Consider the following 13,767-nt stretch of genomic DNA (forward strand, 5'->3'; position numbering starts at 1 on the left):
AATGTCACTCTTATGTTGTATTCACTACGATGAGACTAAATGCCATAGTAAGCTTTTTTTGAGGTCACAAGGAGAGACTGACCGATTCCTCCAGCGAAGTTTGGGTACAGGTCATCTGTGAAAAGAGGTTCCGGCAGCTCACGGAAATACAGCTTCAGCGTTCCAGCAATGGCATTCACATCCATCTCACTCATCATCACCGACACATCCTTATTGTCTGTCAATCACAGGAAGGGAATGAACGATAAACTGGGGGAACAGTAAGTCGCAAGCCGGTATGAATAATAGTAATACATTCCTTGTATAGCATGATGTATTATTTGCTATAAGGAAGAGATCCAAGGTCGGTGTACTCACTGGCATCAAATGCAGCCTTCAGGGCCTGGATGTCTGTAGCCACCCCTGAGACCCGGTAGATTCCTACCTCCTCCATGCCCCGGCGCTCGATCTCCTCTACACACTGCTTCACGATGAGGGGCACCTTAGACCGCTCCCGTCTGTCGAGGTCAAACATACACACACACACGTGGTTACACTTAATGCAGGATTAAAATTGGATTAATGCAGGAAACAAGAGAAGTCTAGTTGCTTTACACTAATGAATCAAAATACCTGTGACTGCAAAACTGGGTGTCTAATTTCTTACTTCTGTACACACAGTTTGTTTTATTGTGGTAGTGCATAAACTGAACTCAATAATATTTTTCAATTTTGATATGTAATACCTGTTCCCAAGTATGAATAAATTACCCATCTTTTCTTTCTACTTTCGGAGTAAAGCAAACACTGAGAAAGACCTCCATCCTGCAAGTATTGCATCTTTAGCACTATAAAAAGGTTTCTCAAATAGACCATGCCCATAAGGGGCTTTAGTTATTTTTACAAATGATCATGAGAGACTTATGGTCCCTGTGAAAATAGAAAATCCCAAACAAGGCATGTCTTTGACAGTTTTTCCTGACCCTCCACTGTTGTTTTTGGATTAAAGTGAAGGAGGTAGTAGGAGGTATCCCATCCATTTGACAATATTAAGTCTGATCTGTGCTGGTCATAGAAATGTGACATGCATTGCATGAGGCTAGTCCTTCATGACAGGCTTAAAGGGATACTTCGGGATTTTGGCAATCGAGCCCTTTATCTACTTCCACAGAGTCAGATGAACTCATGGATACCATTTGTATGTCTCTGCATCCAGTACGAAGCAAGTGCGAGGTAATTTCGCACGCCAATGTCGCAATGTGGTATCTACTAGCAGTTACCATAGACTTCCAGGCATTGCGCTAATGCTAGTTAGCAACTGACGTCAGACTGCACGCAGTGACATAAAAATGGTTTCATTGCCAAAATCCTGAAGTATGATTTGGATCTGGGTGCGGAGGTTATACAGAGGCTAACAAACACACATTATTCACTCACTTGGTTACAACACTGATTTTCACTCCAAACACGCCTGACTGTTTCCGCGAGGGCATTCTCTTCAGACTGAACTCTCTGCTGGTGAACTTCATTGACAGCTTCACCTCAATCTTTACCAAGTGAAGTTAAGAATTAGCCAGGAGTCAGTGAAATTAAGAGCTTGGCATGTATCCTGATCCATACAGTAGACTTTAATATAGGGGGCATACTTCATATTGAAGTCTGTATTACACAGTAACTATCAGTGGAAAAACCCATATAATTACCATGTTATATATACATAACTTATTTAACAACGCTTACACTGGCCACTGGAGTAATGCCAATGTAAAGTTGTGCCAAAAGAGTGCTTTTGCTAAACAAGAAAAGCAAGGCAGTGTGGTTTCAGAAAGCTTTGTGAAAAACAGTGATAATTGTTTACATTTAGGCTGGTAATACGTACCCCGTTCATGGTGATGACTGTTCTTTGCCAGTCTTTGGTTTGTAGCGTCTGAGGATCCAGCTGGGAAATATGGAGACATCTATCAATCAGAAAAATCATCTAACCCAGTAAAGACAAACTTCTCTGATAGACAGTGTGTGGACAACACGATGGCGTGGTAGGACTGATGCAGTCTTTATTCGCAGTACAGACATGTTATAGTACTCTAGTAATGAAATTCAATCCATTATTAAGAACCAATGACATATTTAAACCTCTCAAAATCCTGCTTTGTATGAATGTTTAGCACAGTTAGCCTCTTGATCCTTTCCAATTAATCTAAAGCACAATATAAAAATAAACCTTCAATGAAACTATTAGATTGGAAAGTGTATAATTTCACTGAAGAAAAGCAAAAAAAATTTACGAAATGATGGATTCAAAGAGAAAAGATGGTTATTTTGTCTTTCTCCCCAATCAGCAAGCCTGGGTCTTAAGTAACAATTACCCTTCACTTGCCCTTATCCTCACAAACTTAATATGGTTGGGTAGTACCAACTCATGTCACTGATCTATTTTAAATCATGTGACTAATACCAAGTTGCCAACAAGCACGAGTATTGTGATAGATAATGCTAACATGACAGATGTCCTCTCACCTTAGGGACCAACATATAGATACTCTATCTAATTCCAAAAATCATTTTCATTTTGTTCTGTGGACATCAATTTCTTCTTACATAATGCAGTGGATTTATCAAAAGAAAATAACATTACGTATTAAGTATGAGAATACTGTACAACACATTCAAGGATACTTAACGAATATGCTCTGTGGTTGAGTGACTCATTGTGAGCGTACAGAACAGGGCTGCAGGCAGCTGAGAGAAAATGGAGGAAAACTAAACTTCCGGAGGACCTATCATCCTTTCACTCCCTCCCCTCTACCTTCTCCTCCACTGTATCCGCTGCAAAATGCACTTTCTACAACTCTGCATTTCCAGCTTCTGCTTCTAACCCTAGGAAACTCTATTCCACCTTCTCCTCCCGCCTTAATCCTCCACCGCTCCCCCACCATCCTTCCCTCTCGTCGGACAAATGTGTCAACCACTTTGAGAAGAAGGTTGACGACATCTGCTACTCATTCACTCAGCCCATTGTGTCCACAGGTCTCACTCACATGCCTTGAGCTCTTTATCCCCCCTTGGCCACAAGACAACCTGACCATTCGATCCTTTGCCCTCCTCACGTCTCTCATCCCTGACCATTGGCTGCGTCCCCTCTGACTTCAAAATGGCTGGAATCTCTCCCCTCCTCACGAAACCAACACTCAACTCATCAGACATCTAAAACTATAAACCTGTATCCCCTCTTTCTTTTCTTTCCAAAACACTTAGGCATGCTCTCACTGATCAACTTTCTCTCTCAGAACAATCTTATTGACCCTAACCAATCAGGCTTCAAGACGGGTCACTCAACCAAGACTGCTCTTCTCTGGGTCACTGAGGCTCTCAGCACTGCCAATGCGGACTCTCTCTCCTCTGTTCTCATCCTCCTAGATCTATCCGCTGCCTTCGGCACCGTGAATCATCAATCCTCCTCTCCACCCTCTCAGGGCTCAGCGTCTCAGACTCTGCACACTCTTGGATTGCATCCTACCTGGCAGACCGCTCCTACCAGGTGACATAGAGAGGATCTGTGTCTGCATCACGTACTCTCACTACTGGTGTCCCCCAGGGCTCAGTTCTAGGCCCTCTTCTCTCTATACACCAAGTTATCCAGCTCCTTCATATCCTCACATGATCTTGCTTATCATCGCTATGCGGATGACACGCAACTACTTTTCTCCTTCCTCCCTTCTGACACCCAGGTCGCGACACGCATCTCTGCGTGCCTGGCAGATATCGCAGATGTCAGCCCACCACCTAAAGCTCAACCTCAACAAGAAGGAGCTGCTCTACCTCCCGGGGAAGGCCTGCCCGCTCAAAGACCTCTCCAACATGGTTGACAACTCCACAGTGTCACCCTCCCAGAGTGCAAAGAACCTTGGCTTGACCCTGGACAACACCCTGTCATTCTCTGCAAACAAAAGCAGTGACTCGCTCCTGCAGGTTCATGCTCTACAATATCCGTAGAGTATGACCCTACCTCAGACAGGAAGCGGCGCAGGTCCTAATCCAGGCACTTGTCCTCTCCCGTCTGGACTACTAGAACTCGATGTTGGCTGGGCTCCCCCTTGTGCCATCAAACCCCTGCAACTTATCAAGAACGCTGCAGCCTGCCTGGTTATCAACCTTCCCAAGTTCACTCATGTCACCCCGCTCAGCCACACACTCCATTGGCTTTCAGTCAAAGGTTGTATCCACAACAAGACCATGGTGCTTAACTACGGAACAGCAATAGAAACTGCCCCTCCCTACCTTCAGACTATGCTCAAACCCTACACCCCAACCCGAGCACTCCGTTCTGACACCTCAGGTCTCTTCTTGGGCCTCGCACCCCTACTGGAGGGGAGCTCAGCCCAGTCCAAGCTCTTCTCTGTCCTGGTACCCCAATGGAGGAACCAGCTTCCCCTTGAAGCTAGGACAGCAGAGTCCTCACCTCAAACTTGACTGATAGCTACTTTGAGGAAAAATTTACTTCATGCCTGTGATATGTAGTTGTCCCACCTAGCCATCTTAAGATGAATGCACTAACTGTAAGTCACTCTGGATAAGAGTGTCTGCTAAATTACTCAAATGTAAATGATATACAGTGCCTAGTGAAAGTCTACACACCCCTTGTACAGTTGTCACATTTTTCTGGCTTAAAATGAAATCTAAAAAGGGATTCAATTGGATTTTCTTCCTATTGATCTACACAACGTACTTCACATTTTCAAGTTATAGAATTCTAGAACATTTTCCAAATTATTTTTTTAAAAACCATTATGATTGAGTATGACTTCACACCCCAAAGTAAATACTTAGTGGAAGCACCTCTGGCAGAATAATATTCTACCAACTTTGCATAACTCTTAGGGCAACATATGTGCATTGTTTTTGTCAATTGCTGTAGCTCAGTCAATTTTGTTGGGAATCATTGATGTATAGGAATATTCAAACATTGTCTCTGACTTTCAAGCTGATTTAAGTCAAGACTGAGACTGGACCACTCAACACCACTTTGAAAGCCATTCTGGTGTGTCTTTGGCATTAAAATTTGTGTTATTGTCCTGCTGAAAAATAAAAATCCCAGGGTTAGCTATTCAGAAGTTTGAGGCAGGTTTTCCTCTAACTTTTTAACGGGCTTTGCTCCTTTCATATTGATTTTGATCCTAACAAACTCCCTAGTCCCTGCTGGTAACAAGCATACCCATAACATGATGCTGTCACCACAACAAATACATGTTTTCAGGGCCTAAATTAAATCTTCAGGTTTGGATCAAATCCAACACAACACAGAGGGGAACCTTCTATATTTTCAAGTATTGTGGTGGCAGCATCATGCTATTGGTATGCTTGCTACTGGCAGGGACTGGGGAGTTTGTCAGGAGCAAAATAAATATGAAAGGGGCAAAGCCTAGGTAAAAAGTTCCTGGGAAACCTGCCTCTGTCACCTGAATACCTAACCCTGGGATAGATTTTTTAGAGGAACAATTAAACATATTTTCTGCCAAAGACGCACCTGGATGGCTTTCCAAGTTTTGGAGAGTGGTCCAGCCTCAGTCCTGACTTAAATCTGCTTGAAAATTAGACATGGTTTGAATATTGATGTACATCAGCTGGTTCCCAATAAAATGCACAGAGCTTGAGTAATTTTGACTAACACAATGGATATATGTTGTCCTAAGAGTTGTGCAAAGCTGGTAGAATCTTATTCACAATGATTCACAGCAGCAATGGCTGCTGGAGGTTCTCCCACCAACTATTAAATCACTTTGAATATGTAAAGTAGGTTGTGTGGATCGGTGGGGGATCAATTTAATCTCTTTTTGGTTTTAATTTTATTAAAAGCAGCAAAATGTGACAACTGTGCAAGGGGTGTGTAGACTTTCACTAGCGACTGTACAACGAAGGATATTAAAAAAAATACAATACCCTCTCTGTTCCGAAGCACAGACCATCCATGATAAGAAATATAGCTAATTCTCGCTCCTATTTGTGCTGTCTTTACCTTCTGTCTGAGCAGAGTGCTACGGACCCTGCCCCACAGCCGTGCCCCTGTGCCTGGGGGCTTCCTGGGACCTGTGTCCCCCTCATCCTCCAGGGAACAGCTGCTGGTGAACTGACTGCTGGTCTGATCCAGTATCAGCTCTTCATCACATATCTCACCCATACTCTTCTACTTAAGACTCAGTATCTCACTCTCTACTTTCACTAGCTAATGTACGGTTCAAAACAATGGGACAAACAAAACAAGGCAGCAGTCCAGAAAATATTGTATTTTCTCAAAGAATCCAGAGACCACTATAGTCCTTTAATAGTCCAGTAGTCCCCTAGAAAATGTCTGGGTGTCCCATCAACTTCTTAACCCTGTCATGCCATCAATCCTTGCACACCAGATGAACAAAAACAAAGGGAACAAAGGCAGCCCCACGACCACGCTGCCTCCCTGTTGTCCCAGTTCCTAGATGGATCTGTGGATTAACTCCTGAGAGTCCCCTCCTCCCCTGACTATGGCCACGATCTGGCAGCTGCTCAGAGGTTATGAGGACTATATGCAGCCCCAGGTATACACAGGTAGCTTCCTACAGCATCCTCATGGATCACCAGTTGGTAGATCTGTTTTGGTTCTAGTGACCCTGGCTCCTCCTGACTTCCCCGGACCCTTTTTCCTCTCAAACAAACCCCCCCCCCGCATCTGATCGGTCTCTTTTTAATCCCCAAACATTTCGGAACACATGCGCACACAACGTTCAGACTGCCTCTCCAATCAGCACTTATCTCAAATTCCACAAACAGATCAGACCCAGGCCAGAGGGTCATCACGCCCAACTTAATGGATGTGACGGACCACGTTGGCGGTGGATTGTCCAAAAGAGACAACACATACAGTAGATTGCCTATTCAATAAACATCCAATGTTAACCCTTCACTAACGAGACCAAGAAGAATCGCTCTCAGTCTCCCCCTTCCACTGCCATTGGTTGGATCGGTGCCAGGGGCTACATTTGGTCTGCTCATTTCCCTTCCCAACTGTAATCCCCCCTCTGTCACACTCACAACACCCTATCACCAGTCAGGGTGAGGTGACCTAGCAGCGACCCCACAGCCCTTTTCCGCACCACAGAAACACACATGGTGGGATTACCTGCAACATTGCAGCTATTGGGGATGGCATACAAGATATGTCATTTTCACCAGCTATGATATCAATATATACTGTATATTCATATAAAGAATATGTATATGAATAGCATGTAAATAATATTTTGTTGTGTCTTTCCTTTGTTTAACTTTTTTTTGTGTGAATTATATGTAATATCTTATGTTGTTATGGTCTATAACTGTTCTGTACTTTGTCATGTATTTGTACATTGTATGTGGACCCCAGGATGAGTAGCTGCTGCATGTGCAGTAGCTTATGGGGATCCTAATAAACTAAACCACCTATTATTTCATTAAGCTATGTCACTGTTGCCTGGTGTGACAGGCAACACAACATGTGCTCCATACCCTCACTCCATACCTGTATCTGTCCTTTGGCCATGATCCTGTCAGTGTTCTCGCCGTCCTCCCTGTTTTGCTTGGCTTTGTTGTAGCACTTCTCATAACACAGCAACCTCAGAGTCTGAGATCCTTCCAGCTCAATCTCAAACTCCTGCAGGGAAACCGTGCAAAAACTAGGTAAGAGACAATCTAGCAGATCAGGCTGAATAATAGACACCAGGAAGTTGAGTTCTGAGTGCTAACGGATACATGGCATCCTCACCTCGTTCCAGTTGGGTTCTGTGGAGTCTCTGTACACACGTGTCTTGGCTTTGTTCACAAAGTAGCCAAAGGAATCCACCTCCAGAGTGCAGTAGAGATCTGTGTGGAAGAAGAGCCCGTTACAATGGCTAATAGGGATACTTAGCTACTGAATCACAGTAGGACTGTCCTGTATGTACTTCACGCTACACTGTTAAACCATGCTTTCTGACAATCTCCACCATGGAACTTGTCATGCCCTCTGAATCTGTTACGTTTTAAGGGAAATAGTTCCCGTCCAGAGGAAGATTACATTTGGATTAACAGGTCGGAGTTTGTATAAGATAAGAGATACTGTATGCATGTGAGCTGTACGCCTGACTGTATTTAGGACAAAGTGTGAAACGACCGGGGTTTTCCATCCAGACCGACCATGGCTGGAGCACAGTGTTCCTCGTTAATCCTGCGAGTTCTGACTTTGCGTCAGCCGCCGCTCCACATGGGAATGCCTGCAGACTAGCAGGTGACAACCGGACTGGAGGGGACTGACAGCGGAATGGAAGGGCGGCCTTGGCAATACTCATTTCATGGGAATCAGGGTAGGACACCAACAATATGGAAAACATAAGCTGAGCCACTTACTCAAACTCTGTTTGAGTCCTGATGCAGAATGAACAATGACATTCAGAAAACCATAGAGTCCAGAGGATTCGTCTTCTAAAGAGAGGAGAGTGAATAGTCAGGAGTTGTTTCATCAAAAACAATATTAATAATAAACAACTCCCTCTCTTATTATAAGTTACATTACTGAACAGCCTTCCATTCTTACTAATACGGTATCCGTTTCATGTCAATGGCCTACCTTCCTTATTCATGGTCATTGGTATAGTATGGACCGTCTGAAGCTTCACACATGAGTTGGTGAGCATCTGCAGCTCCAGGGAGGTCAGAGAGAAGCTTTTGAAACCTGCAGGCGAAAATGGAGTTTAGCGAGAGACTGACAGCCACCGTCAGCTCAGTCATGGGACTGTAGCAACCATAGCTTGTGTTGCAGAGAACACTCACACTTCTTCTGCTGCTCGCGGATGATCTCCCTCCACTCCGCACGCTCATAATCAGAGGAGATCAGGAATGTGAAGCCCTGAAACAGACAGAGCTCAGAAACATGTAGCCCCACAGTAGACCTGTTGGAAATACTGTACCACATCTCTACACCTGTAGGGGGCACCAGATCCTAGACCAAAATATTTCACAGTACAAACAGTAGGGTGTGTATTTAGATATGACCTTGCAGGACCATAGGCGCAGAGAGAGAGAAAACAGTTCGTGGCTGGCTCACCTTGCCGTTCCTGTTGGCCACTCTGAAGGCCATGCTGGGGGACATAAGCAGCAGCAGAGACTCCTGCTCCGACAGTTTCTTCTTAAAACGCTCTATTGCTTTCCCTCCTTTAGTGGTTCTCTGCACACACAGGAGAACAGCACTCAGACACTTGTTGCTGTATCAACGCACGGCCTCTGTCATTGCTGGCTCCTCTTATGAAGCTACGATCTGGTCAAGGGTTCCAACATTACTCAAATAAAGTGATTTTCTCCCTTTCTGATGTCTTTGGTCACCTTTTCTCTCTGTATCTCGTTCTTGATCTGTGAGATTCTGATCTTCATGGCGTCAATCTCCTCTTCCTGGACCTGGGGGATGGGCGTGGCCTCAGAGTCCTCGATGGTCTGGAAGGTGAGGTCTGACAGCGGAATGTACCACTTACAGTCATACTGCTGGCCTTTCCTGGAGATAAACACACACACACACACACAAATGATCAAACAACAGACACAGGTAAGGAACACCACACAGACATGAAATGGTTTGTGTACCATCTAGTCCATCAGTAAAGCTACACTCACCCTGCAGTCTGTTTCTTCAGCTTGGCACATAGTAGTAAGTCTGTGAAGAGGAAGACGTGGCGTAGCTTTCTAGATCCCTCCACCAGTTCCACCATAAAGCAGTCCCTCATCAGCTGACGGTTCTACAGGGGCAAACAGTGAATCACACATTCATTGAATAAAAAAGAAATAAATTTAAAATATATATATATATATATATATATATATATATATATATATATATATATATATATATATATATATATATATATATATATATATATATATATATATTGGCCGGTAACAACATGTAATTATGGCCGCCAAGTGGAACTACGATCTGATGAATGTGGCATGATTGGCTCTCGACAGGACTCAGGAGAAGAATCTCCAAAATGACTACTTGCACTGAACAGTAACATAATATTTAAGCAATGATCTGAGCTGACAGTCTGTTGGTTCTGCAAAATAACAAACTTCTAGTGGATGCTGAGATGAGTATATTCTCTTCTTGTCACAAGGAAAGAACAGGACCTCCGAAAATCTTTGTCTTCAAACAAAGTTGAGACCTGGTTGTAAAACGTGTAAATTAAGGGCCGTTAGGTTAATCCGTGGCTTCGTTATCAAAGAGCCTGCGTTTACAGGAATAGATCCTAATTCCAGAGGGGTATACCACAAAGCAGGATCAATTATAGTTAGCCAGCTAACTTTGATAAACAACCAGAAATAACTGTTGATTTTCTGATACGTTTTAGGTTGTTGAGTCAATTAGACCATGACCACTTCCCCCAAAAAAGAAAAAAAGAAGTTATTTCAGAACATTTGGGGAAGTTAGCTGACTAAATCCTTGACCCTGCTTTGTAGTATACCCCTCGGAACTTCCTATAATCCTGCCTGGTTTGTCATTCCAGTTGGCGGTTGGTGAGTGCTGCAGTGACATCTGCTGTTCCTTTGGCCAGAGCGTGGCTGTGGACGCATGGACTGTTTATACTGACCTTATACACGTCGGTCTAAACGCTACTTATATTTATCGTACCCACATGAGACTCTACCAACCCTTCCAAACCACATTTCAGCAAAAACAAGGAAGACTCCACCAGGGAGGGTCCTTAATGGATTCATGGTCACATTATTGACATTGGTTACTTTCTGACATAGTCATCCTCCATTTTGAGATATCTGCTGACAAAATTGGTAAGAGAGGCCCAACTAAACTGAACCCTGGATTTCAATCACCACAGTAAGTATATACTTTTAGCTAGTCACAAGTACTACATTTATTTTGTCTTTAGCATATACCGGCCTATGAATTGTGGAATACTACAAAAGAGCAGTAATATTTGTCTGAGTTCCAGTCTCACATTCACTTATAATAAGATGTCTGATGGTCATAGTGGGGCAGGTTTCCAGTAATAATATAGGAAGTTGAGCAGGGGTGAGGGTAACCAGTGCGTGCGTCCACGCGGAAGGGTGGACAGATGCCTGATAAGACGTGCTTACAGGTCATTTCTGGGAAACAGACTTCAGAGACGGGGACCGGAGGATGGGAGTGGGGGAACCAGGACAGGGATGTAGGCGGTGCGATGGGCTTTCCTGGTCAGAACCGTGGAGACCGTTGCCCTCCCGGTTTATACTACTTTATCATGAGTTTCCTCTACACTCCACTTCCTCCACTAATAAACCAGACACACAGAGATGACTCAGCAGGAATCTGACTAACAACACCGTTTTATTAGAGTTTCCAGACACAATGTTCTCATGGCTTTTCAATGTTTATACTACTTTTTCAGGAACTGAGAAGCACTGATTGGCTAATTTACAGTAACTCTTAGATGCTTAATGTATGGTTATGAACCGGTGTTGATGATTCCTTATCTTGAAACAAGCTGTGTAATAGGACACTATTTTGTTGACGGGAATTTTTAATGTGACATCAAAGTGGCAGAATGAAATGAAGCCAAGTAGGAAAGCAATATAAGGGAGGGTCAGAGAGTCACAGGTCCGGGTCTGGGTGTCAGACTCCGTGCTAGAGGTCTTAATGGATCCACCAAAACCCAAAGAGTGGGTCCAGGCCCAAAATTCTAACTTTTCCCTCAGGTCTGGGTCGGGTCCTGTTTGGATTGTCATCAGGTCTATGTAACTACAGCTGATAGACCCAACCACGGCTCTGCATAGCATATTTATTTTACGCTAATAAGGGGAATTTATTTACTTATAGAAGGCCTAGCCAACATATAAAGACCTATTTGTTAACCAGAAAAGCAACTTGGCTGATTAAAAAAAGAAAGTAACTCGGGTCCGGTCTAGACCCAGACCTGTTAGGGTACGGGCTGAGTATAGGTCGGTTGTTGGGTTTGACTGTTCTCAGTTCCTGCTGAGTCATCTCTTTAAAAAAAATGTGCGGGTCTGTTAGGGTCCAGGTCCAACTTTTTGGACCCGAGAAGACCTCTACTCTGTGCTTCTATTTGCCTACTTGTCAAACCACTGGATGTGTCCTTGGCAGTAAAAACAACCGGTCTATGTCTAGGGAGGGAACAAACTGTACCCCTCCTACTTAATAAATCTTTCTCTATTCCAGACTTTGTGTCAGAAATACATCTACAAGCTGTACTGCCTTCAATCTAACCATAATAGCAAGTGTAAAGTGTGAATGCAGGATGTAAATCCAGTTTGGAAAGAAAACATGTTCTCATTAGGCCGTGAAGCCATAGAAAAAGCTAATCCGTGGAGAGATGCATACACACAGCATGTCACCTTGTGATGTCGCAGCCTTTTACACTGACTGACCTCTCCCTTCTTCACTGTCATGGACTGCCTGCGTGGGGTGATCTCCTCATTGATGCTGGAGAGGAAGTTCTGGGAGATTCTCAGGGCGTCCTGCAGCAGTGGATAGTCTGGGTGGCTGGAGGGGGTGTGTTTTAACAGGTCCTGGGAGGGAGAAAGAAGAGAGCGAGGGGGGGATTCATCTAAATTCAATTATGATGACTTATTCTAATGGATGTGAAGAGGCATTGTTTCCATATTAAAAAAAATCTAAAATTCAGGACCAAAGGGGAAAAATGTCCAGTGTGTTGATTTGACTTACATGCAGAACCAGGGTGCTGCGGGTGACTCTGTCCACTGGTTTGTAAAGCAGAGCTGAGGGGGAAAGGTTCATAAAGTGCATAAGGCCCAAGGCAGGACAAGGCAAAGCAGAACTAACAGCATAGGACACATTGAGGCTGAGGGTCAAATTCAATATGCTTAAGCATGTACCACTCTTACTGAAATTAATTAAATGAACTACAGGGTTGAATTATTCATTGTCTTGAACTATTGATATTTAAAATGTAAGGTTTAGTTCATTTGACCCGGAATAGTACAAAATAATCCAAATCGCACTTACTTTCCAGTGAATTTTTGGCCTGGTCTTTGCATTCCTTGGAACTTCTGACCTTAAGATTCTGAGACCACATCAGGAATTGAGAAAGTCATACAAGTGTGTCCAAGAACAACATTTCAACACAGCACAGTAACACAATTTCATTACCCATAACAACAGCATGTGTTCTAACAGAAACATCACCCATGTAAAAGCTCACCATAATGGTCACAGTTAAGAATGCCCAGTCACCACTTCCCAAATAGCCCTCCCTCCTATCCTGCTGTGTGTGGTGCAATACCTACCTCACATATTTCAGCAAACTGTACGTTGGCCTGGCAGCACTTGTCTGCCGTCTCCACAGCAACCTTGTAGTTATCCACAAAGGCCCTGTACACCCCCAGCTGGCTAGCCTTTTGTGGAGAGAGACAATAGAGAGTAGATAAGATGTAGCATGTGGTAGTTAACCTGCTGTTGATTCATGATTCTACTCGTGATACTAGTTCGGTTTCTTTCTCCCGTCTCAACGTGCTGCATATAGGGATCAGATGAGATATGGCAGTTTAATAGAAACAGCATTTCAAAAATGAAAATAACATGCATCCTATCAGTCTTAAACAAGTTATCCGTTTTGTGCGTCTGTGTGCTTTTGTTTCATGCGTCTCCATTTTTCTCCACCGTCACACTGAGGCAGCTCTTCGCAGGCAGGAGCCTCAGTGTTTTGCCCTGCTTTACTGGCTGTCATGTGGTAAAGCCAGGCTTTTATCTGTGCGGGAGACGTCTCCAGGCAGTCTGCTCAC

At 43.8% G+C, this 13,767-nt stretch overlaps 1 protein-coding gene across 2 annotated transcripts in view; it reads right to left on the reverse strand.

Moving 5' to 3' along the window:
- The window catches only part of LOC110535900 (breakpoint cluster region protein), a 50,652-nt gene that overhangs the window by 2,809 nt on the left and 34,076 nt on the right, over window positions 1-13,767 (reverse strand). For both annotated transcript variants that reach the window (XM_021621268.3, XM_021621267.3), the window contains exons 5-20: window positions 13,273-13,380; window positions 12,992-13,049; window positions 12,692-12,744; window positions 12,394-12,534; window positions 9,628-9,749; window positions 9,343-9,508; window positions 9,068-9,187; window positions 8,794-8,869; window positions 8,591-8,695; window positions 8,371-8,445; window positions 7,751-7,848; window positions 7,508-7,639; window positions 1,859-1,918; window positions 1,417-1,526; window positions 358-497; window positions 83-217 (exon numbers count right to left, since the gene is read on the reverse strand). In XM_021621268.3, coding sequence (XP_021476943.1) covers window positions 83-217; window positions 358-497; window positions 1,417-1,526; window positions 1,859-1,918; window positions 7,508-7,639; window positions 7,751-7,848; window positions 8,371-8,445; window positions 8,591-8,695; window positions 8,794-8,869; window positions 9,068-9,187; window positions 9,343-9,508; window positions 9,628-9,749; window positions 12,394-12,534; window positions 12,692-12,744; window positions 12,992-13,049; window positions 13,273-13,380 — 1,699 coding nt within the window. The remainder of the gene's footprint in view (window positions 1-82; window positions 218-357; window positions 498-1,416; window positions 1,527-1,858; window positions 1,919-7,507; window positions 7,640-7,750; window positions 7,849-8,370; window positions 8,446-8,590; window positions 8,696-8,793; window positions 8,870-9,067; window positions 9,188-9,342; window positions 9,509-9,627; window positions 9,750-12,393; window positions 12,535-12,691; window positions 12,745-12,991; window positions 13,050-13,272; window positions 13,381-13,767) is intronic.

The sequence above is a fragment of the Oncorhynchus mykiss genome, chromosome 11 (assembly GCF_057628025.1).
Source record: "Oncorhynchus mykiss isolate SJ-2025 chromosome 11, ASM5762802v1, whole genome shotgun sequence".
Classification (NCBI taxonomy): domain Eukaryota; kingdom Metazoa; phylum Chordata; class Actinopteri; order Salmoniformes; family Salmonidae; genus Oncorhynchus; species Oncorhynchus mykiss.